General features: G+C 43.6%; 1 protein-coding gene across 1 annotated transcript; it reads left to right on the top strand.

Moving 5' to 3' along the window:
- The first annotated feature begins 801 nt into the window (after positions 1-801).
- LOC306790849 (inositol-tetrakisphosphate 1-kinase-like) lies at positions 802-25,842 on the top strand. Its single transcript, XM_079287366.1, has 11 exons — positions 802-884; positions 1,357-1,507; positions 5,232-5,256; positions 12,432-12,557; positions 14,656-14,773; positions 20,913-21,011; positions 21,197-21,237; positions 21,514-21,679; positions 22,872-22,939; positions 23,030-23,192; positions 23,370-25,842. The coding sequence occupies exons 2-11, from the start codon at positions 1,413-1,415 to the stop codon at positions 23,690-23,692; spliced, it is 1,224 nt and encodes a 407-aa protein (XP_079143492.1). The 5' UTR covers positions 802-884; positions 1,357-1,412; the 3' UTR covers positions 23,693-25,842.
- The last annotated feature ends 196 nt before the right edge of the window (positions 25,843-26,038 follow it).

The raw sequence follows: 26,038 nt of genomic DNA, 5'->3' as shown, positions 1-26,038 counted from the left end.
TCAACCTTTCTTGATTCTTCATGTATTGGGTTGGTTGGGTTGGCAGACAGTGAAGCAGTGCTCACAGGCAACACGCTGAACTTCTCTGACCGCATCCCGGATGCTTTTACAGGCTGTCGGAAATATTGTCGAACCACCATGAACAGCCCAAAGAGGTGGGTAATATGCAGGGACAGAGCTAAGAATGCTGGGTCTCCAGCAAAAATGAAAAACAATCCTATTGGTATATTGTGGGCACCTTAATCCGTATATTTAGTTGTAATGATGAATGAAACACATGCTGTTGTTAAAGTCCATCAAGGAACAACTGCTCAACAGCCCCTTAATTATACATCTAAATGTACAACACTCTTCTGGGTTTCATTTCGTGCTTTTGTTAACTTGTGTAGAAGATAAACGATGAGTCGATTCATCAACAAACTAAAATAAAATATAATACATAAATAAAAACAACTTTCAGTTTTTTCAGAAATAACGCCAAACGTTGCTTGCTCCATCCTATCCAATGTAAGTATTTGCTGGTCAATTTGTTAAAGTTTACTGAACATTTGATATCTCTGGATTAGGACTGTTGACAGAAAACAATCTCCTAAAATGAATCGATGATTAAAGCACAGCTTCACGTGAAATCAGAAGAGACTGTGATTCGACAATGCTATTTTCCGAGGGGCTCCTGAAGGCAGCATCAATCTCCTGGCTCCTGGGTGTGAGCAGTTCAATCTACAGACTGAAGAAGGAACATCTCAACGTGAGTCCGGCTGTCATCTGTCACCTCGTTCGAAAACTCATTCTCCACCGGACGGGACGACAATGGGAAGCTGTCCGAGCTAGTTTTCTGAAGAGGACACACATTCAAAGGGGGGGGAGCTGTGGTAAAATCGCAGGTTAGTGAATGCTAGCTCACCACAGCCTCTCTCTGGCGTAGCGGTTCTCACCTTTACGACAGTTGCTTCATCTCCCAGCCAACTACCCGTTGCTAGTTAGTTTTAACTCATTGGATATTTGGAAGTGGTTTGAATCTGTTCTGCCGGTTAACGTTGGTCAACCTTGTTAGCGAGCTAGCTTACGTTTCCTAATTGCATGCCAACGGTTAGCTTCGCAGATTGTCACTGCCCAGCTTGCTAGCTAACGTTAGCAGCTGAGGTTAGCATAAGGTGGTCAGTTAACGTGGTCCAGCATCAGAACCACGTTAACTGTACTATTACGTTTGGAAACTAGATAATGTGGCCTTCAAGCTGTGTGTGAGTAACGTAACGTGTCGCAAAACCGAGTAGCGAGTGTTTCCTTCATTGCTCATTGTTGACTGTTGTGAGACTAACGTCACAGTGTGGTTTCCTGGTTTGTGCCTGTGTCCAGGTCGAGTCTTCAGTCACACCGTTCACCTTAGGAGAAGGACCAGGAGCACAGTGGAGATGCAGACGTTCCTGAAAGGCCGGAGAGTCGGCTACTGGCTCAGCGAGAAGAAGATGAAGAAGCTGAATTTTCAAGCATTTGCTGATCTCTGCAGGTATGTGGCTATAACACCAATCTAATGTATCCAGGTCAAGTGATTGTAGAGCAACTATCAGATACATTCACACAGTAGGCTTTCCTCAATTGATATCACATTGAATTAAGAGATGTACTGACGGACACTGTACTTCCTCCTAATAACTCTATGGCAAATGGGACTCATTATCTGTTCTCCTCTTACAGGGAATAGCCCAGTTGCAGTTTTGCGACCCTTTCTCGCTCATACTTATATGCAGCATCCTTGTCTGTTAAGCATTTGAGGTTTTACTAAAGCATAGCCGATGAGGCCTGTGGCTGCTGTGCTTCTGTTCTTTCAGCTGTAATGCAAAGACGTTCTATACAAGAGGGTATGATGGTTCTTAGTGGCCTACGGCACATGTGTAACAGGACAAGCAGATATAACGGGTGTTATTCATTTGTTAATTGTCCTGAAGCATGAAACTGTAAGGCATGTGCTGTTGAATAAAAAAAAAGAAAGAAACCCCGGCCTGTTGACAACATATCTAAACCAGAATATGTGCTGTTATTATACAGAATCAACTGTTGACCATTACAGTATCTTCTGTTGATTGTAATGGGAGGATTGTGATATCACACAGACCAGTCTTGGCTTTTTGTCTCTAGTTGTTAGATGTTTTATTTATCTCTAAAAAGGGGAACGTGTCTGTCCAAATGCATAGTCATAATATGAAATGGTTCAAGGGTGTATTTTGACCATAGCAAGGCTCTAGCCTTGAGAGGGGCTGCTGTATGAGTGTCGTATGTATGTTATCTTGCTGTAGCTCATCCTTCTTGAGGCCAAGTCAATTGTTATATAAGGTATTACAAAGTAGGGCATGGATTTTCTCAGCAGACATGACTTCAGGAGAAGTGAATTCTCCCTCACAGATTTACAATAGCTGCTTCACAGTATACTGGATCGTCTGGCAGCAGCCTTATCATCTCTAATGGCAACATTGCCTAATTGCCTGTGCTGTGTGAGAGCCGCAGTTATCCTGTAAACACAAACCATGACGGTGGAGAAATCATTTTATCGTCTTCAGTCGTGTGACTGAGCAATTACTTCCTACCTTTTTCATGAGGGTTGTTGCCTCTCACAGCAACCTGATTACCACACTGTAATCCACAAAACATTTTTAATCTCATAAACCTTCAAGTAACACTCCGTGCATCCTGCCAACCCCTGTTTGATATGAAGGGCGGGGGCCAAGTGTTATTTGTGAAAAACAATCAAGTCAAATGAATTGCCTTTTACAGTAACAACAAATAATGCCCATTTAAATTATAAATGAATAGTGAATGTGGGTTATCATGTTTGGATATGAACCCTGTATGATCAGCCACTGAAACCTTTCTTCTGTTTCTCCTTTTTCCTGAAACACATGTCCCTGATCATAAATCATGTTAGAGAGCAAAGATGGAACTAAAATAAGCTTCCTATGTGAGGCTCCTGTTTTAAAGGGTAGTTTCCCTGTTTTGGAGGCACACCTGTCTGAGGGTGTGTCCGTTTTATTTATAAATGAATGATTTCTTTGGCAATATCACACTCACCTTAACAGAATGGGCCAGTGTGATACTCTGATAGTGGCTGAACAGGTTTTCTCTCTTTCATCATGCAGCTGACTAGTGGTGTCACGGATCGATCCGTGATCCGTTCGGATCACCCCTCACGGTTCGGATCACTCGTGAACCGCGGATCAATCGAGTATTTATTTATTTATTTATTTATTTTTTACAGTGTAATCATAGTGTGTAAAGTTCTACTGCTGCTGTTCCTTTTCAAGTAACAAGTCTCCGAATATCAATGCAGAGTGTCAGTGAACAGATATAAAGCAGTAGTGTGTTCACGTGAACGGAGCAGCTTAGAAGCATTTAATGGTGAAGTCATGGCGAGCGGAGGAACGTCAGAAGCCGCGGCGTCATTTAAGTCGCAAGTTTGGGAACATTTTGTCTTCCCTGTAACGTATAATGACGGATGAGGGTGGTGGACAAAACCGTTACGGTATGTAGGCGGTGTTTAAAGAGAGGACACACGACAATGGCAAAACATCGGCATGTCCACACATATGAAGAGACACCATCCCGTCTGTCAGCGACGGGGGACACTCCGGTGTAGAAAACAAAGGATTTCTAAAGCTGGTTAAAATGCTTGAGCCACGCTACGAAGTCCACTCACGCACCCACTTCAGTGTGAAGCAGTTCCAGACCTCTATGAGAAGGAAAAGACTGTGACCGCTTTCACCACGGCGGAGTGATTCTTAGTCCGGTGCTGTAGACACGCCCCCTCTGTGAGCGTCACACAGACACACACCTGGTTCAGGTGCTGTAGACACGCCCCCTCTGTGAGCGTCACACAGACACACACCTGGTTCAGGTGCTGACAGAAGTATCAGAGTGAAGCTAGACAGGCCCAATAATATTCCAGTCACCACAGAAAGGTCGACCCTCTCCCCAGACAATGGAGACATGGAGACAATGGAGGATATCAACATACCCCATGTTGCACTTAAACTTAACAGCGGGCGGGGAGAGAAGCAATGCCCTCGAACAGCCAGCCCCAGCGTCTTTGGACACAGTGAAAATATTGTTACTTAGTCCTGTCAAGGCAAGGCCACTCTAGCACAACAAGTGTAACGTGATTATATAGAGGTACACCCACTGTATTTATGTAGTCTTTCACCCACATGATACCATTCACTGCAGTGATTGGAAGACTGTTGTTATTTAAAACCTGTGGCGAGTATCACTTTAAAAAACCATGTAAAGAAAAGATCGTGTTGATTTCAAGGAAAGCACAAAGTTTTAACTGCCCCAACAGGTTCTGCTGCTTCACCTGGTTGGACCACATTATCTGACCCCGTGTGCTCGAACATGGCAACACATCCTCAAATACATCCGTAGAGACTTTATAACCACATGCTGTCTCTCAGTGGTGGACCACACATACACAATATGAGTGATCGAGTTAAATGGATATATGATACTGCGTGTTGGTAAGAAATGGTGTCGTGAAAAGTGTCTGGTCTATATTCTTGTGTGTCAAGCCAGTTCAAAAAGTTCTGACTTTGGCCTTCTTCTTCTCTGCTGCTGGGTCTTCTCCTTCATCCACTTTTTGTTCTGGTGGCTGTGTAACAGTATAGGAGAGCAGACAATCTCCATATCTGAGATGGGACTGAACTAAAAGGCCCCATTCACACCACATGAAACACGCCAGCTGCAGTATTAAATATCCACATTGTTGTGAAGCGGTGAATGGATGAACCGCGGTTACCATGGGGCTGCTGGCTCAAAAACACACTGGGCTTGGACAGGCTGAGGTGGTTGTGGTGCTGGGCTCCACATGTGTACAGTGGTGAGCTTCACTACGTCATTATGTCACCTCTGCCAACAACGCCGCTCATGTAGTCCTCTGCCGGTTGCCAAGCAACTGATTCTTTTTTTTTTATCCAAAAGTCCAGTATTGTTTGTTAACAGTAGAATAAGGACTCCGGCGTTGTCGCTGCAACACCTGGCTAGGTGTGAAGGCAGCCTTATAAAGGGAATGACTCCAGTGAGGGCAACTGATGCAAAGACATGTTTTACAAAGCTTGTATTTTGTCACTTTCACTATGCAAGTAAATATATACATAATGTCTTGTAGCTTAGGTACCTTCGATGCATGGCCGTGTCTATTTATTTTGGTTAAATTAATGACCTTACTTTTGTCTTTTTTGTTCCAGGAAAAGAGGAATAGAAGTTGTTCAGGTAAGTGGACAAAAACTTTTTTGTATGGTTTTTGCAGTCAGTCATTGTAAAATGTACTGTTATCCCTGTTTGGTTCACATTTTTGCTATTTTCAGTCTGAATGCATCATCGGGCCATTTAAAAAAATTAAAAAAAACTTTTAGCTGTGATGCAATTAATCTCGGCACAATATGGCCTCCGCTCTGTAAACGGTGTTGTCTGTCAGAGGGACAGTGGCTACTCATTCTGTGAGGGTCTATAGTGTGTGTGTGTGTGTGTGTGTGTGTGGCCCCCAGGGAAGTAACGGCTGCTGTCATTAATGGGTATCGGACACAGCACATTACATGGCGAATGTAAACACAGCAGCAGAGTAACAATTGCTACTCAGTCCTGGGGGCTCAGTGTTGAGTACTTGTCAGTAAAAGTGCTTTCTGTGGTTGTGGAGGAAATCGTCCCACCTTTTCTCTCAGCCTCTCTCTCTGCTTTTCTTTTTTAAATTCTGTCTCTTGTCTTTTTGTCTGAGGCAGAGAGGGGTGGGGGGGGGTGTTCCCCCCCCCCTTTGCTTTGAGGTTATTTTTTTCTCTGGCTGTGCTAACGATAGCAGCGCACCCAGAAAGAGCCTTGTCCCGGGAATAGTCCCAAAGTAAGCAGGGCTTTGTTTCCCACTGTGCATTCAGTCCCTCGTGGGAGAGTAGAACCTCACAAACAGCTCGGGGGAAACCCGGGGACTTGAACAGCCCTCTGACCTTCCTCATAACTCTTTCTCCAGGACTACCTGTTGCCCACTGAGGTTTTTTTCCTTCTTTCACACAAATCAGCAGGAAGTTTCCTTCCTTTTAGCTTGGCTGTCACTGCCAATTGAGACAGCTCAGTTTACTTAGCCAGAGGTATTTCTGAATTCACACCGGTGACTCTGCTGCCAGTCGGTTCCTGTATGGTCATGGTTGCTTCACGAGTGAAGATAATGGAAGCCGTTGTAATGCTTTGTCCTTGTTCTACAAGTGTGTGTACAAAGCCGTCTTCTCTCATTCCACTAGTGAAGTCAGACCCCAGCAGCCCTTAGACTTTACCGTAGACTCTTATTTTGCAGTCAATGAAGCAATGTCTAATCGGAATCAGCTTTATTGGCCATGTATGTTTACGCATACATGGAATTTGTCTCCGGTTTCCACTCTGCTCTCAATTTACAATAAACAAGAAAATATATGTATAAAGAATAAAAAAGGGCAGCAAAAAAAGTAGAACGGATGTAGGTATAGACATTTAGCTATATACAATATAGGTATAAATATATATCCAAGAGAAAAAGTGTGTGTATATGTGTGTGTATATATGTATATATATATATACATATATATATATACATATACATATATGTGTATGTGTGTGTGTATGTATATGTGTATATATATATATATATATACATATATGTGTGTGTGTGTGTGTGTATACGTATATGTGTGTGTATGTATATATGTATATATGTATATATATGTGTGTGTGTGTGTGTGTGTGTATATGTGAACATAAACCTACAGACAATGGCATGAATTGTAAGTGGTGGAAATAGTGTAGTATAACTTATTTATTGTTCATGAGAGTGATGGCCAGTGGAAAGAATGCAAGATTATGTATTTGAAACGTTATTCTAAATTTAGATTAGGTGTTCCTTTTGAGTGTTTGTGTTCTGTTCATTTCGTTAAGCTTTGGTGGTGGCAGTGGTGCCGTTAATGTGGATATCAAGTCCATTTGACCTTCTCTCGAAGGCTGGAGTAGAACATATTTGCACATTTATTGAATCACCAACCTTGTCCCTGTGGTCTGACAGCCCAGCTGATCTTGACGATAAAAAGTCAACCATGGATATCCAAGGATGAGTTTATCCCAGGCTGTTTCTGGCAGAATAAACTAATAGTTAATGTTGTTTGCAGTTGTATTTCAAGCTCATTTCTGTCGAAAACACAGATTTGTTGGAATGATGGCTTGGTGCTAGAGCTGAAAGAACCTGTGGGTTTCACATTGTTTTTCACTATTGTCAGACATTTTTAGACTTAATGATTTATCAGTTGATTCGTAATAAGCAGATTAATAAAAACAATTGTCAGTTGCAGTACTACTTACGATCTACTAAAACAAAACTTTGAAAAAGCAGTCGAGATGACGTATAGATATTTGACATTGCACTCAGCGATATATGGTATTTGCCACAAGAGAGTTGATCCTCCAGAGCGCTGGTAGTGGTTATGACGTCGCCCTGTGTGAACAGATCTTTGCTAAATCTGGCAGCCCCAGGGAGCTCATTTTATATTTCCATTTCTAGTGTGGGAAACCATCTACATGTATACCCATCAGGACTGACAACTGAAGGAGAACAGATGGTTCTTTTGTTTGACTTTACATGATTGCTCCTTTCGCCTCTAGCATCTTTCCACTCTTAACTCTTCTTCTTACTTTCTTTTCTTTTTTTTCCAAGTAACCCATTATCACGCTCACCGTGTCTCTCCTTTTCATCCCTCCGAGCTCCCTCTCTCCCTCCTCCGAGCGATTTTGCAGCATCTCATCAATACTGACCCCTTAGCCCTGAGCTCATAAGAGCCATCCTCCAGGTGCTCTGTACATTATCTCGTCTGAATCACACAGCCGATGAGATTAACTCACCGGGCTCGGCCTTGAGGAAGCCAATATTCGCTCTGCCAGACGAAACCCATCACAGCAAATGGCCATCGTTTGCGTGGGCTGTTCATAGAAAGTTATCAAGTTCCATTTGTTATTGTATGGTAAGTGCTGAGGAATTTAACGTTGGTATCCGGCATTCTGCTGGATCTCAACCACATATTGAATTGGAGCTTGACAAATGAGAGATTATCTTGAGATGGTATTTATTGGTCCTCCAGTGGACCACCATCCAAAGAAAGCTGATTGGTGTCCAATATTTGCAGTTAGTAGATAGTTATTGTTGGAGTCCTGAATACAGGGTGGAGATGATAATAAATGATACATTGAACAGTTTGACCAAGATGAAGTCCATCGTGACTCCTTTATCTCCCTGAATATTATTATTATTATTATTATTAAATAGACCATTCTCAATAGACCTGGTACAGGTCTTGCCTCGCTTTTCTTCTCAAGTTGTTTTTCATCCCCCATGATTTATCCGCCTGCCAAAAATGTCTTTAAAAATGTTAAATCATGGTTGAAGGTGAAGGGCAGTTGCCTCATGAGCTCCCAGTTTGACTCTCTATAGGGTTTTTGGGTGGAGATTCCCAGTCCTGTCAATCCCCGCTAATGTTTATTTGTGTACTGTTTGTGAAGCGTGGCCAACAGCCGCAGTTTGTTTCCGACGCATGTTTCTTTTACACTCGACAAGAGTGCCGACATCATACAAAATAAATCATTCATCACATGTCTGTCTGCAATCTGGGATAGTCTGACAACAAAGCGAAAGGCAGGTGAGGTTAGTACAACTAGAAAGAGACTTCTGAAGGATGAAGCAGCTCCACGGCGACACCTCACCATGCAGAGACAAATAACTGCTGCAAACACGAGGTCGATGCTGTTTGTGTTCACCATATTTGTACACAATTATGTTGAAAACTGAAGTACACATGGGAGCTCTGGCCTTGCTGTTTGCTTCTCTGGGGTATTGCTTGGGCCCACCATGGAGCCACATCAAAGCTGAAAATATATTGGCCCTGACCTACCCTATCCCTCCAGGATCCTGCGTGTTTTCTATGCTGTCCATCACCGCCGTGGCCCACTGCGAGCACTCTGCCCCAGAGGGACTTGCAAAGAAGTCTGCTGACATTTCTGCTTTTAGCATTTAGCAGGACATCAGTGACTTTACTGCTGGCTTTTTTGGACGAGCTCTAAAGCGGAGGTCATTCCGTCTACGCACGGGGGAGAGGAGAGCGTCATCCTCTGCGATGCGTCTTTGCGAGTGGGTGTTGACCCCCACGATGTAGAGTCCTGTGTCTGTGGAGGGGCCGGGCTGTGGACGGGCCCTCTGTGTTGTGGAAGCAAGAGATTAAAAGCCATGCCTCAGCGGAGTACAGACACATTCCCTTTCCCACCCGGCTCTAGCGAGCCAGAAAAGCGCCCGCTGCGGTTTTTACCGACCTGCCACTGCTGAGGCCCTGTCCCCACCGCTGAGGCCCTGTCCCCACCGCTGAGGCCCTGTCCCCACCGCTGAGGCCCTGTCCCCACCGCTGAGGCCCTGTCCCCACACGGCACATTTTGACGGTGCTATTATGGTCATAGCATAGTGTTTTATGCATCTGCCTTATGCCACACCTGTCTGCCACTTGATTTCTGATAAACCAGCTGGACTACTGCGTACAATGAGTCACCAAAACATCTGCAGTTTTCTTTTTCTTCTTTTTTTTTTTACCTGGCTTTGTAGTTTATGTAATCATACTGGTTGATGAATATCAACTCCAAAAACTGCCTGTTGAGTACTTCTCAATATCTGACCCCCAACAGTGCATCAAACGTTTTTAATCTACAATCGTCTAGTGTCTAAATCCTAAATCGTCAGTCTTTTCCAGTAGCTTTGGCTTCTAATTAACATTTTGACAGAAATATTTTTGCATATATCGAAAAATACAACATTACATATTCTGTAGCACATATTTGATGTGTCAATTCTTGCAAACCTGCTAGAGTCCCTGTACATTTGTATCCTTGTTGCCTTGCATACATTTGTGCAGCTCATGTTGGCCTGTTACTCAGACGGACGTGTTTTTACAGGCAGGAGGAATGGAGCGTGGGGAATGAGAGCCAGCAGCATATCAGCAGGGAAAGACATGCTGTGTTGATGTATAGTGCATAATGAGCTCTTTAAGAAATATGGCTAGACTTGCACATTACAGGCTGTGTGTTGCCTTTTCTTTGCATTTAAGCATACTGTATAATGTGCAGTATAGATTGTGCCTGCTCGACATAGAAAGGTGCATATATCTAATATATCAGACTCTAATGAGAACAATAAACATGCATACATTTCTATCAATACATGGTATGTCCGACTGTAAGTAGGACCTAAACTATTTAGTTCTTTCTTATGAACCGCCTGTAAACACCATGGTGTCTTAGTCAACTGATAATTAACAGATTTCCAACTCTGCGCAATTGACCTTCAAGGGTATGCTAATGTGTCATCTATCCATCACACTTCTCACAATTATTAACCAGGAAATGTTAGCTGAACTGACGGGCCAACCCTAAACCAACTGAAACTAGAACACTTTTACAGATCCTGCATTGATCCTCACCAGTGTGACTAAGGTGTGGCCCCTCTCGGTTTGCGTACTGTCTGGACAGTACAAAGGACAGTGTGGGGTCCTGCCCTGCTCTGGCTTATTTGCACATATGTTGCTGAATTGTCTTTTGTCTGGAATGATCAGGTGATCTCCATTTGCTGATTAGCTAATAAGTTAGTGACTGTGTTACGCAACAAGCTGCACTGCAACTGACACAATTGGCTCTGTCTGACAGTCTGTGTTTGCCCTGGTTTCAGTTTAACATATTCATAATGTGCTGTTAGATTATCACAGTGTTTGTATAATCACAATAAATAAGCCACGGTAGTATTACTGCTGTTAGAATAAACATAGCTTAAGGATTTGTGATGATTTGTTTGTCTCTTGATATATTTTTACTCATGGCCTTATTCAGTCATAGTACACCGAGCCACGTATTGAAGGCGTCTGTATCGGTCTCTCTAACAGTCAGTCTTGTCCTTTCACACAACTTTGCACATTCTAACTTTGAAAGTTGTCTCGTCTCTTAAAGACGAACCTAACTCGACTCCCTTTGTTGCATCGAACTGGACACGTTCAGCCAGAATACAGGCCTTTTGTGAATTGGACTCCGCCATCAGCAGAGGAAGCAACATTGGTTGCTACAGCCTAGCATTGTGTGTGTGTGCAAGCGCTGACCTAGATAAATCATATCTCACTGAGAGAGCTGCTTTGACTACTTGGTTAGTCTTTCGTTTGCGATAAACTTTAAACGAATGCTCGGAGGCTGTTGACTATGCTCAGACTGGAGGCCTGGCCAGAGGAAGAGAGTTTGTAACTCACAGTAAAATTGCTGACGCCACAAATAAATCCTGATGGTGTAATTCAAAACAAATACAACATAAACTCTGTCTTCACCAAAGTTAGAGCTATGAATAGAAGAAGATGATTTCGAATCATCGGTCCCAATGCTGTTTTATAACCAAAGAAGCAAGAACTATGGGATGGGGTGCAGAGATTACTCATGTCTATTGACGGATTACAAGTATAAATGAGGAGGGCAATGGCAGATTGATGATTTCTGAAATTGGTGGTCATTCTCTGAAAAGTACTCTCCCATCATGTTCAAAAAAAGCTATCCTTCAGCCTGAAAAAAAACCCTGATCTATTTAGTTTTTTAAATTCTGCTGTTTTTCTTGTGTGTGTATGTGTGTATGTGTGTGTGTGTGTATATGTGTATGAGCTTTAGCTTTGATTAACAAGACCATGCAGGAGCAGCTATGATTCAGTCTTGTTTGTCATTTCTGAACATCCCAGACTTCATCACCAGTACTGCCTCCTACCTAAGCTGTGCTGCATAATGAAGCATGCCCGATACATATGATGTATTCCTCAAATAAGAGGAATGTGGTTTGACTAAACCGTATGTATAGGGGACATCTTTTGACTTTGTTAACCAACTGCAGGCCACAATGCTTTAGGGGCGGTAAAGGAGAATGTGGGGAAGTTTTGGCAAGTTCTGACTTGAGGCCTGAAGAAGCTGTGGGTATTTTACGTTTGGTCAAAAACTTGCCATACTGCTTGTGAGAACATGTTCTTGATTTTGTGCGAAGTGTACTGTTGGCTTTACCGTTTTCTCTCTAAACTGCCCGAGAAATGAGAGTTGCAACACACACTATACTAGTTCTTTGTTTAAACGTTAAAGAAGTACCAATTTAAAATGGCGCCACATGGCATTACGTGACAATAATACTGACTTATTTTGCAGTAAGTAACAAAAGGGATGGCTTTGCAGCTAAGAGACACTCTTGGCTGTTTTTAAATTTAAAAAAATGCTTTTTATGGATGATTGCTTTGGTTAACCATCTCTAAATATGATAAATGAATACCTGCGTGTGGGAGTGCTTTATCTTATTTTTACCGTAACCCTTGACCCCACGGCTGTCCTTCCCTTCTTAGCTGGACCTCAGCCAGCCGCTGGAGGAGCAGGGTCCTCTGGATGTCATCATCCACAAACTGACTGACCTCATCCTGGAGGCTGACCAGAATGACTCTCAGGCTGTGCTGCTGGTGCAAAGAGTACAGGTATGCATCTTTGTCTTTATGTATATATTATTAGTATTTATAGGTATGTGAAGAACACCAGTACATCACTAAACAATTTACATAGACTCGGAAATGTATAGAAAATATCTTTAAAAAAGAATAACATAGGGATGGGTATTGATCCTCAATAATTTGTTGTCACTGTCTGACATGTGGCTGTAGCACCAGGTATAGAAAATCATAAAATGTTTTATTCGTTAACGTATTCGTTGACCAAGTAGTTCCTGTTTGACATTTTAGTTATTTATTATATCATATTTTATTATTATGTTACTGAGGCACATTTCTTGTATCACTGCTTGTGTTTCGACAACATTTAATATCAAAGAACTTTCACTTTACCTTCAGTTTCCAAAAAGAAGATTTCGTAGCTGAACATGTTCAGAGTTATTCTTGTTCTTCCTGATGTGACAAATCTCACATGAAACCGCAGGTCACAGCTCCAAATGTGACAGTGTGGACACACTTCAGAAAACTGGTGTGTGTGTCTGTGTATTCATTAATCTAGCAGCGTTATAGATCGTGTGAAAATGTATTTTGTACCACCAGCTCTCCCTCCCTCTCTCCCCACCGAGGAGCTGTAATCATGATCCACGTCATGCAATTCTGTCAACGTGTTCCTCCTGACTGCTCAATCAGGAAAAACAAACAGGAAGTCAGTGTGGAGCGGTCGCTTACACAGCAGAGCCTGGTCAATATATTAACACATGGAAGCATTTGCACACGTTTATGGTACCCGTGGTCATTTTGAAGCATATGCACACACCTTGTTTTTTTAAAGGTCTGTGTGACAGAAGAGCACTTTAGATAAGGTTTGTGTCTTCAGTGTGCTTCAGAATCATAGGTTACAGCTCTTAAGGTGTTTTACCCTCAGAGCCTCACCTAACACAAGCACACACACAGACACAAAAAGACAACGACGTGCTGTTACAGTTATTCTGTTACAGTTATTCTGTCACAGATGACAGCTGTCATCTGTGACTATAATTTCGTTGAGATGTAAGCATAGGTGCATTTCTAATATGACTCAGATTTGATCATAAATGAAGGGAATAAGCCTTCCACTCTAAAGTACTTCGGTATTCAAAACAAAATGTCGGGCTGGGCTGCACTCTGGCGATTCAGTGGCCTGAGGTGTGAGTCGTGTGCACGGCAGACCTGATGCAAATATTATGATGATGTTTTTTGAGCTGCGTGATTATGGGTGCAGTGATGAGCCATCTTTTTTGTATTGTCTTGCTGCCATATAGGTATTTACCGTATGTCACTCAAGCTGATGTGGTCACACCCATCTGGTTGTGTTTCATACAAGTGCTTAAAATGACTTTCCACTTCAAGTTTTGATGCCTGTGGCGTCCCAGGCATAGCTTACAATACCGCTTACATAACCGCTCAACTGGCTTTGATCAGCATTGCCCGTTAGATCCCTGCAAATCCCACAGACGGTCCTCCATGTCGAGGCAAAAACATTTGTTTGCATGCTGAATGCGTCAATTAGCGTATGTGTGAGCTGTACGTGTTTAATGTCTGACATTTCCGCCTGTTCATTTCACGCAAGCGTGCATGACAGCGGTGCTGTGATGTGACTGGCTGTTTCTGTGATGTGCCGGCCAGCCAGCTCCACCTGAGAGCGTTTTTGTGAGTCAGGACAAATTGCTTGGAAGGAACAGTTGGCAGAGAAATCCACAGAGCAGCGATGGAAATGCAGAGAGCATGGAGAGCTGCAAAGTGGAGAGGAGGTGGTGTGGGGCCAGAGCAGAGCCGACGAGAGGAGAGATGGGGAGTGTAGTTATGTAAAATAGAGAACCTCGCGCTGACCTAACGGCCAGCCACGCAGAGATGTAGTGATGTAACCTCCAAAGACACGCTGGCACACAGCTCGTGTGCTCTCTCTCTCGCTCATAAACATATACCCACTTTGATGTTAACGTTTCCGATCTGTATAGATGCGTTTGTGTTTTGTGGTGTAAAGCCGCAGTGTGCTGGTGTGCAGCCCTCCTTTTTGCATATTTTATGTAATATATCTGTAAGCATTATGCAAATAAAAAACGTTCTAATGTTTACGTCTGTGTTTCAGGACTACATCGATGCCCACCCTGAGACCATCGTCCTGGACCCCCTTCCAGCCATCCGAACCCTGCTGGACCGCTGCAAGTCCTACCAACTCATCCACAGGATAGAGAGCTGTATGCAAGGTGAGATGTTTCATGGAACTTGGTGACACTTTTACATTTGGGGAAATTTGACACACGTATTCAAACTGCTGACTAATGACCTGTGCTGAGAACGGGAGGACGGTGTGACATTAGCTGAGATTCAACATGGTTTGCAATCCGTTGTGAGACGAGAGTGGATGGTCCAAATAGGTTCCACTGAAAATAATACATAATGTCCGGCGAGTGCAAGCAGCTACTTCGTCACCAAGCTTTCAGCACCACTTATTTCTGAAGATTTGCAATTTTACACAGTTTGTTTTTGGTACACGTGTCTTAAATGAATTCAGTCGTATACAAAGACTGAATTTGTGTGTCCAGGCTTTGAGTTAAACAGCATTAACATCTCTGTTCCTCTCCCAGTCCTCAATATCCTACAAAAACAGAAGTTGTCTAATGTAATAACGGAACTGTTGGTCTCATGGACACTGTCCTTTTTAATATCATTAGACGTGCGCAATTAGATTGCGTAAGGTAGAAGGCAGAGTCGTGGTAACTGCAGATTCTCTGTCTTTCCTCTTCCCTTCCAGAGGGGACACCTGGATAACATATGACAGCGCTGTCGCCTCTCTCTTGAATTATGTTCTTCAATGCTTCCGAGCAGATGTTTAATTCCTGCCAGCTGATATCATAATTTCTCGCATCCCTTTCCCGCGACGAATGCACCGCTCCGTTTCCCCCTGCCAGACCCCAGTATAAACTTGGCTCCGTTTTTAGGTTTATCGCTGATGGATCATAATTTGCCTCAGTCGGTCCAACATCTTCCTCTGTCACAGAGACCATAAACTAATCGGCAAGAGATATCTTTTGGCTGGAGGCGGAGAAAGGCAATGACGACAGGAACACATTCCCGACCCACACGCACTGTAAACACACCTGTGACTCATCCACACTTCCTTTAACCCCGTACATGGCGGGGAATGTAAACCTTTTAAGTATTACTTTACTGATCATCTACGACCCTTTGAGCGACGGATCAGAGGCATTTCAGCATGTCGGCAGTGCCATTAGGTCTTAAAATAGAGCCACGAGAAGACGTCTTTTTATCCAAACAGACGTGATGGCTGTTGCATAACAGTATAAGCTGCGTCGCTCTGTCTTGCATTAGGTTTGAGGAGGAAGACGGCTCACTGGCTACATTTATAGGAAGCTCTTCTTTTCGCCACTCTGCTTCCATTAATGCTAGTGGTGCTCTCTGCTCACACTCAGGCTTGCATACCAAACCTCCCTGACAATTGTGGTTAGTTTAGACACAAGCGTGGAGCGTAAGCCGTTATAATCCTTCTCCACGCCACTGTGATTGTAGGAAAAACAGCACGAGGCTCAGGAGAAATGGACTTTCTTCAGCCAGAGGGACTGAGAGAACTGGTATAGGTTTAGAGGAGAAAGTGTGGAAAGTCTACCTAGCTTTCCTAGACACAGCCACTTCCTCCTCCTTATCAGCAGAGGCCATGAAGTCCAGAAGAAGCTGCCAAGGCAACCCAGTGCTTAAAGGCCACAGGGAGCTCGCCATGCTTAAGTCTGCATTACTCAGAATAGTACTCAATAGAAGGAAGCACTTGAGGTGCGTTTGTGCTTTCTCTGGAAACCTTATTCTATCACTTGAGTGGTCTCTCCATGTTGAATAGCTCCAGTCGCGGTGCATTTAGCTGTTATACTCTCACTTGTTTAAATGGATTTCAACTTCAGTACAAGAATCAACTCATCTTGATATGTTTAATAGAAAAATAGCCGGAGCACTAATGGATCAGTGTCACTGAGTCATAGTCGTGCTGATTGAAACTGTTGGCGCTGCTTTGTTGTCCTACTTGGTTTTGTGATTCTCGTGTTAGCCAGAGAAAGGTAACTGTTTACGTTACTTAGTGGACTCTACTGGTTCCTGTGTATGCTTGACTTTAGATATCGTGGACTGTTTTTATAGACAGAAACCGTCGTCAAGTCAACTCTTCTATAAAACAAATCCCCCCCTCAGTGTTTTAAGCTTCTTCTTCTCCGGCTCAGGGTGAAAGGATTCTTCTGAATACAAGCAGGATTCCTCTGGATCAAACCGTAACCTTCTCGGGCTTATTTGCATATTATCTTTAGGTCTCTGCAAGGACCAGCTGAACAAGTGTTTATGCAAGCGATCAATATTTAATCATAGCTGCAACATGACAGGCAAACGCAGACCTTTTAAGACCCAAACACTCGTCCAAGTCCAACGAGCCAAGTGGGCAGACGGGATCGCCCGACTAGATCACAGGTTTCCAGCCTGTCGTATGTGACAGTGCATTTTCACAATCATTAAATGATGAATATCTCCTCAAAGTAGATAGATGATTCGTAATTGTAATTGAAGTGTAAACCTCTTACAGCGCCTTGTTTGGAGTTCAATTTAATATATTGAAAATCCTGCTGATTTATCTCGGGGGGGTGGGGGGTGGGGGGCAGAGAGAGGATGCTGGGGTTTCTAGGAAACAAGCTCTAAATAGCAACAGAAGAGTTCAGCCTTCCGCCTAAACAACACCACATTTCATGACGCTGAATGTAGCACCGTGTCAGTCTCTGCACGAATGCATGAAACCAGAGGGAAGGTATGATCTGAATGTTCGCTGTTATAACAGTCTGTTCAGACATTTCTTCTCTGGTCATTCTCAGGCTCACCAGTCGGTGCCTCGAAGTTTGGAGTTAATTTATTTGCATGCGTGAACATGATGTAACGGACCAGACAGATGGTGGCGTGTGTGCAGCGGATGTGCCAATGAGATAAAACAAAACAAAAGCAGTGTAACTTGATAATGACATTTAAAAAGCATCTCGTCTCATCTTAGGAGTCCCGTAAACGTCGTCCTCGGCTCCGCTGGGTCTGCTGTGAGCATGCAGTGTTTAGACAGAGCCAGAGATTGATCCTCCACACCCGCCTCTCTTCCCCCGTTAGCCCGAAAGCGTCAACCAGAGCCAAGCTCGCATGCTATTACAAACTTGGCCACGCTCTCTTATCCACCATTCCTCGGTCGCTTTATTATGAGTCCTGAACTTGGAGCATGAAATGTTTTCCGTTTGACAAGGTTTGGATTATTTTTGATGGTTTTTTGTTCGACAAACTTTAGCTGCATCAGACTTTGGGAACTCAGTGATGTAACGGGGGATATTTTCCCCGACCAGACATTATGCTGCTACTCTCGTTCTGGTGAAATAACAGCAGTGTGGTGAGCGTGGCTGTAACCAGTGCACAGATGACTGATGGGTAACCCTACAGGCAAAAGTGACTTGTTGCTGGAATGGACCCGGCTGCACATTGAAAGGTTATAGAGCGCAGAACAAGTAACTGCCTGTGAGAGAGAAGAAGAGTATTCTGTGCTCGTCCGTCATGTAATAGCAAAAAATAGAAACATTTGAACCATGCCAGATCAGATTGAGATGCAGATGTAGTCCTTTTAAAAGTGTTCCTATTAGGAAATTAGTTTTGTACAATGTGGTCAAAGCACATGTTCAGCTGCAGTGGGGCAATTCCTAAGCTGTAGGGCACAACAACAGTGTGTCATTTCTGTTGACTGTGATAGCATTGGACTCAACAAAGTCATTGAAACATGACAACATTGCTGCAGCAACAGTCGGGCGATCAGACGGGCTGTAAATAAGGTCAAAGCGAAAGAGAGAGTACCTGAAGAAGGCAATAACGATCCCGTATGATCCTAGATGTCGATCTATGAACTCTGATGCATGTTTACAACATGAATGTATACATCATAAAATATATATAACATCGATAGTAAAATAGATAAAAGGTTACTCTGCTATAGATTCTAAGCAGTGAAAAGGTTTGTCACAGTTTTACAGTTTCCCCTCTTTCTCTTTCAGGTTTGGCTGCCGTTGGTTTTTCTTTAAAACCTAAATAAATCTCGACAGTTTACTTTCGTTGTCCTGTTGGACTTATTTTTAGCACACATTTCCCAGTCTCAGTGCTTGACTAGAATAGCACATTGTAAAGCTTTAACAATGCTACTGTTACTTTTATTGTCAAATAATATGCCAGTTAATATCCCAAATAATTAATGAATTACTTTGTTTATAATGTGGCAGTATATTGTTCCAGAACCCGGTGCCACGTCTGCAAATTGCTTGTTTTGTCCCAAACTCCCAAAAGAGACTCCAAAGATATTCAGTTTATTTTCATAAATAACGAAGAGAACCTGCAAAATAGTCACATTTTAAAAAGTCGCAACCAGGAAGTCTTTGGAATTTCTATTCCGTGATTAAAATAGCTGCCGGTTAATTTTCTGCCAATTAATTAATTGACTAATTGTTACAGCTCTTGTACATTATTATTATTATTATTATTATTATTATTATTATTGTTATTACCAATAGGAATGATGGCCAAAACCAGTCCAGAATTCCTCTTTCATGATACGTCGCCCTACTCTCTATTTTATCACCCTTAACACTGCACTACTGTACTGTATGTGTGCGGCCTTATCAGCCTACTCAGCAGCAGTTGTGGCAGATCTTCCTGGATTCTGCTCTGTAGCTTGATGTTGGAGATTCTGAGATTACTTTTGGGCTTTTGAAAAATCTCTTTTTTGCATCAGCTTTCATTGTGGGGTTTCCCCAAAAGTTATGTGTGTGCGCGCCTGCACTATCTGGCTTCTGTGGGAGCTGTAGATCTCACCCAGAGTTCAACACTCAGCACTGGAGTTAATGTAGGCAAATGAGATTCTCCTGACCTCAGCGCTAGCGGGGGCAGAGAGCCCAGCTACTGCTGAGGCCCACAGCGCACAAAGGCCGGCGTGTTTCTATTGTGTTTTTGTCATTAGCATTTTGCCAGCTCTGTGTGCCCCCCCCCCCCCCCCCCCCCCCCGCCCCTCACTGATTTCCTGCGGTGATATCCCCGACCAGCTGGTTAATCGTCCCCATGTACCGACTGTAGAGGGGAAATTACAGAAGACAGAAGATGTGACATAGATGCATCCTGAGCCCTGATATGAAGTGTGACGGAGCTGCAGGATGTTTGCTATGTTCAGTCGTATACAGGATGTGATGTAAAAAATATCATGGAAACAAACATGATGGGATGTAAAGACATGGTGGAGAAAGAGGCTGAGTGATTAACCCGGCCTCAATTATTTTTTATTATTTGTAATTAATTATTTGCTTCGTTTGCTGTTTGGGCGTCTCGTGAGCCGTCAATCACGGCCGTCAGTCAGGTGATGGATCTGATAACTCTGTAATGTACTCGGCTGGTTTGACCTGTTGTCTATAGTTCCTCATGAGATTGTGTGTCTTCCTGTATTTCAGCATTTTCCTGTGTGGGTGCATGTGTGCTGTTTTTAGAGGAGCAGAAGGGCCTGGCAGCTTTCTGCTTTATTTATTTGAACAGGAGTCATTCGTCCCCCTAGGCCTCAGATGGCCTCTGCCGTGTTTGTTGTCTAAATCCGTCACAAGGATGAAATGTAAATATCACTTTTGGGCCAAATTAAATAAGGTGTGTCTACAAATGTGAGCGACTCATCTGCTCCCCATGTTGAGCAGGTTTTGAGCAATTATTTTCAGACTCCAGTCTGATGGATGACGACAGAATGAGCCTCAAGTGCTGCTATCTCAGCATTATTATTTTAAAGAGTACTACATATTACGTAAGGTACCTTGGACAGTTGAGACGGTATGCAGGAACATAGGTCACCGTCCAGTTAAGCTGCTATCCAGAGAGCCAGGAAGACGGACAATAAACCTATTTTTAAATTGACTGTGTGTAGGATGTATCCGGAATTTTAGTTTTAAAACATCTAAAGAATGAACTCTCATAATCAACAGACTGTGAAGAGGTGACGATGTTGTCTTGCGTTGCAGCGATATCACTTACTTGTGTTAATACTTGTTCCTCGGATAGTGAGTCACTGTAGCGTCCAGACAAACTATGGGTCGACAATACGCGTGAAGATTATGAGATGGTGTTATTTTAACCGGCTTCAGCACATTGGTTGAAGTTTGCGTATTCTTCCTCTGCTGTTAGTTAGTAGTTGACTGTTTTTGTTATAGAACTGATGACTAACTAAATATCTGATGTTTGTTCTCTGTAACGGAGTCTCTGAGTCTGACTTTACCGGTTCCCTCCACCTTCTTCTACTTCTCTTTTTATCAGATGTAAGGATTTGCTCTCCTCCATTCATGGTCCTGAACACAGAGTGCAGTCCAGATGTGCTGGAGCATATCAAGAGGCAAGGACTGACATTCCCCTTCAGTAAGTGGTTTTTCTCTTCTCTAGATATTGAGGACCTGAATCTATACTGCCTACACATTACACTTTGAAATCTTGTTGTATAAACTCACTACCTGTGTCTCATTTCATCTGTGCGTTACAGGATTGCACTACGGTAGGTTTCCGTGCTTAATTCTCTGTTTTTCTCGCCCTTCTTTCTTCTTCAGTTTGCAAAACACGGGTGGCTCATGGAACCAACTCCCACGAGGTAAGAGGCCCACAGGGCTGCGAGGTCACTCACACCCTCCACAGGTTGCTTTGTGTGAGCAGTAACACCTTTTAACTCAAGTCCAAACAACTAAATCAGATAAAGTGCTTTAAGTCGTGTATCTTTGCTCGTCAGCTGAAATCGATGCCCCTGTCAGGCTCGCCAAATAGTCTTCATTCCTCCACACTCACTGTATCGTATTAAGTTAGGAATTAACTATTTTGGTTGATGAGTATATTTAGGCGTGTTGTTTACTCGGCGTGCTCCTGTCCACAGATGGCCATAATCTTCAGTGAAGAGGACCTGAAGGACGTGAAGCCTCCATGTGTGATCCAGAGCTTCATCAACCACAACGCAGTGCTCTACAAGGTGTTTGTGGTCGGAGACTCTTACACCGTGGTGGAGAGACCTTCACTGAAGAACTTCCCTGCTGGACCGGCAGGTGAGGAGACAGGGCAGGGATATCTAAGGGCTGGCACACTGGACAGACTGTACAAGTTGCACGGCTTCTCCAAATAACCCAATGAAAGAGCTCATAAAATGGCTTTATAGCCCCTGTGATTGGACCTATTCACCCTTTTAAGGGATGCAGCATGGTGCAATTGAGGTTTGCCCTGTTGATACTGTTGGAAATATAAAGAGTGGCGTTTTCTCTCCATAAACATGTCAGAAGCCTCACCCATGATGCGACTTTAAACACAGGGTTGTCCCCTGGCACAAATGACTCCAGTATATGCATGTGATACAGTAGAGGCCCTCATGCAAAGCGGTTTGGCCATCAGTGTAGTAGACTGCTTTTTGTTACGCTGCACAGAGAACCGCTGCCTTCAGCCGGGAATGCTGAGCGGTGCAGCAGACAGGCACAACCCTTGTCAAACGCATAAAGAAACATGCCACACTGTTCCATCTGCACAGCGTTTAGTCCAATGTGCTCTGCAGCCCGGAGCCATACATCGGCTTTTATAAGTGGAGGAGAAGGCCAGATGAAAGAGTGAGGTATGAGGATAAAGAGGGGTAGGAGTTAGGTCTTTAAAATAACAGTGTAAGAGACGTTCTGTCTCATCCAGCCTTCCGCTCCTTAAATTGCTGTTTGTTCATCCAGCTTGGGAACGAACACTTCATTACCACGACCCTCTACAAAGCCGAGGGGGCAAATTTATTTGGACAGTGATGGAATTTACTTTCCGCCCCTGCCCTCTTCCTTCCCTCCAACGCTCTCTAAAGTTAATCATCGCAATGGTAACAAAGAAAAAAGGGGGTAATAAATTCAGAAGTTCATGCTGTCACATTCATCACTGCTTCAATGAAAACCCACGGCGCCAACGAGCAAAACAACTTGCATGCTGATTTGTTCCTAAGTGAGCACTCGACATGATGTGGTGAGAGGGTTGAATGTCGAGGCTTCACACCAGCGTGGTTTGGTTTAAGGTTTCTGTTTCTTTACACCAGGTGTTAAAACCAGTAAATGAAGACTAGAATTAAGCTCTGGTTGCCTCATTGCACTGCGTAACCAGTTAAGTTCTGCTGCCACCTGCTGCCAGAGAGGAGAAATGTGACCGCGCTAGGAAAGCATGTAGTCAAAGCTCTTTAATAATCAAACTCACCTTTTTCTTTTTCCTCTGCCTCCTTTTCAGACAGGAAAGCAATTTTCTTCAACAGCCACAATGTTTCAAAACCAGAGTCGTCCTCCGACTTGACCACGGTACGTCCACAGTGTCACAGACGTGCTGTCCCGTGTGACGTTTCGACGCTTTGTTGCTGCTGATCTTTCATGTTGTATCTTCATCCTCAGAGAGAGAACGTAGAGGGAGTATCTCAGCCACCCAGCGATGACGTCATCAGAGAGTTGTCCAGGTCATTGCGGCAGGCGCTGGGCGTGTCCCTGTTTGGCATCGACGTCATCATCAACAACCAAACGGGCCAACATGCCGTCATTGACATCAATGCATTCCCTGGTAGGCGCAGCCTCCCATCCACGAGTAAAGTCAAATGAAATGGCATTTCAGTCTGAGCATCAGTCGAGTAAATAAACTATAATATGCATGTATACAAAAACAGCTTGCATGTAAATAGGAACACAACCCTTATAGGCGTAACTAGCTAAAGTGACTGATGTCCCCTAATGTTCTCAGGTTATGAGGGCGTCCCGGAGTTTTTCAATGACCTCCTGAACCACATCACCAGCGTGCTTCAGAGCCACAACCCAGACTTCGCCCCAGCCAGCGAGCAGCCCAAAGGCCTGCCGGTGAGCACCACGGTACCCAACGCCGCCCCGCCGCCGGCCCCCGGCTGCTGCAGCATGCTGGGAAAAGAGGCCAGCGGCAGCCCCTGGATCGTAGAGGGCGACGGCGGGCTGAAGGGCCCCCGTCAGAGACTGGGCTGCAACTCCGCCATGTCCCCCAACTTCCAGCAGCACTGTGTCTCCACAATAGCTACCAAGGCTTCCTCCCAGTGACTGATTCCCTGCCCCCACTCCGTTTGATCCCTGAACAAAAAAAACGGATGACAATGGTGACAATAATAATGAATAATAATCATAATAATTATGATGTTAATGACGATAATATATCTAATCAAAAAACACACCTTTTCCTATATAGTTATTGAAAATGATGGTGATTGAGTGTACGCGTTTTTCTCTCTGCCTTTTTGTATTTTTTGTTTTGTCGACTGAGACTTAACAGTACTGTAATGTGAACTTTTGGGAACTTTTGCAGAATAGCTGATTTTATTTTTCTCTCTTGTGTGAGTTCTCTGTAATGAAAGGGTCCCGATGAGGGAGCTAATGGGAATGGCTGAATCAGGACTGGAGAAAGATGTGCCACTAGACGTGCAATGTATGACCCCTTGTATCTCTCACACACACGCACACATTAATGCACTCACACACACACACATAGGTACGTTTACATTGCGACGGACCGTGCCAGTGATGTGTGTTTGTATTCTGATCAATACCACTGAGTCCTCTGCACAAAGTGACGGGGAGAGCCGGTGGCTGGGCATTTGAACACTACTCCACTGATCCCGGGCTGCTATGCGAGCGTGGCCAACTGACGTCGGCAGAGGACATAAGAGTCTGAACATGAATGACGAGATGGTTTTGTTAGTTTACACAAACTGGTAAGTCGTACACTTCTCCGAGTGCCATCAAATTTACTTCAAGTGTAGGAAGGTTCAAAAGAAGGAAGTAAATCTCCATGACCATGTGACCAAGTTTTAATTTTTGATTGTCGCACCAATGTTTGTCGGTCTTTGGGTGTTTTACCGTATGTCAGATATCGAGTGTTCAACAAACAAACCGCGTCCTTGTTGGAGTACCAGTCTTGAGTTGCTCCGGTGCAGGAAGACGAGGATCACATTCCTTTTCCCGTTTGTCATTTTCAGAGAATTCCGTAATGTTTCATAATTCCAGTGGGATCTTGTGAGGTTCCTCTCATCACTTCATGGGTTTATAAATCTCTGTAAACGGAGACAGTTCTCCACATGTCTCCAATGCTTGTATCTAATGTGAGCAAACTACTCTCCTGAAGCCAACTTGACCTGTCAAAAAAAAAACCGTGGGGCTGCTGTATTAATAAGATAATTGTTAATCAAAGAATCAATTATTCCACTAAAATCAAGGTAAAATGTGTCTTTGAATATCTAATTATTGGGTATTATTTTGATATCATTAAATGACAATTCTAGCTGATTAAGGAATTTGTTTAGCTTTGTTGTGTATCATTTGATTTAGTTTCACTCTAACAGCACTTTCTTACAAAATGTGGTAAAGAAACCTTCAGTTCATTTGCTTCATGCTTAAATCCTCTGACCCGTCTCCTGTTCCAGCTGCTGTATTTGTGTCGGATGTTCAAATCATTCTGAGGGGAAGTGAGGGCGAGACGGTGCAGATCTTGTTCCCAATGTTCACTGTGAGATTTTATTTTTACTCCAATTTTGTTAATATCTTTGTCCTGATATCTACTAAGAGCAACTTTATTTTATTGAGATTTTATGGGGAAAAGGTTTTATATAAATGAAATGAAAGCACTGGGATGTTTTTGAACAAACGGTGGATATTTTACTAGAGGTATAGTAAAATGCTGGGTCGGGTTGTACCGGTGGTGCCAAAGGCACAGATGGGCTCGTGGTTGAATGCTGTTGTCTCCCTCTAGCATCTAGTGGGAAGGAGTGCCAACCTGCAGATGTTTGCGTTCCCCTGAGCCTGCTTCTTCGCTTGTCCCAGAGAGCTCCTTCCAGCTGTTTCCTTTCCTCCATCAGTAACCGAGGGAGCCGACTGTCCTCTTGCTCACCCTGTGATCCTAAATCATAGTGTCAGCGCAGCCATCTCACCAGCATCTCTCTGGGACAAAAGAATACCAGTGGTGTTCTGAAAGTTGGCCTTCACTGAACATTGTGAGAAATATTCCCACAATGCAGTAGGTTGTCCCTGTCTTAATGTCCCACAACTTGAGCGTGTTGTGAAGCAACAACTGTAAAAGGTAATGCAGCAGATTCAGGGGAACTCTTCACATCCTTCCCCCCCCAGATTCATCATCTAGAAGAAGGGGTGACGCTTTGAGCGCGCGTCCCTGTTAACGCTGATATCTGTGTACACCACTATATCGTGTGTCCTATGTTGTGTTCCTTATTGTGCTTCTAAATGGGAAATAAATGGTTAATCCTACCGTTGGTCATTTCTGCAACCCAGACTGTCCAACAGGGCGAAATCAACATGTGAAATCCTGTTTAATTCAGCTTGGTTTTCCTAACTGACTTTGTGGGTGAATGCTGTCCTGGCCAGTGTTTTATTTAGGTT

This window comes from Melanostigma gelatinosum (genome assembly GCF_949748355.1).
Source record: "Melanostigma gelatinosum genome assembly, chromosome: 16".
Taxonomy (NCBI): Eukaryota; Metazoa; Chordata; class Actinopteri; order Perciformes; family Zoarcidae; genus Melanostigma; species Melanostigma gelatinosum.
The sequence above is the reverse complement of the archived record's forward strand: the minus strand, read 5'-3'. Positions and strand labels throughout refer to the sequence as shown.

Bases quoted from the DNA above. Each gene is read 5' to 3' on its own strand.
- LOC306790849 (XM_079287366.1), top strand. From the start codon at position 1,413: ATGCAGACGTTCCTGAAAGGCCGGAGAGTCGGCTACTGGCTCAGCGAG. The intron at 5,257-12,431 runs GTAAGTGGACAA...TTCCCTTCTTAG, and splicing joins GAGGAATAGAAGTTGTTCAG to CTGGACCTCAGCCAGCCGCT. The intron at 21,680-22,871 runs GTGAGGAGACAG...CCTCCTTTTCAG, and splicing joins CTTCCCTGCTGGACCGGCAG to ACAGGAAAGCAATTTTCTTC.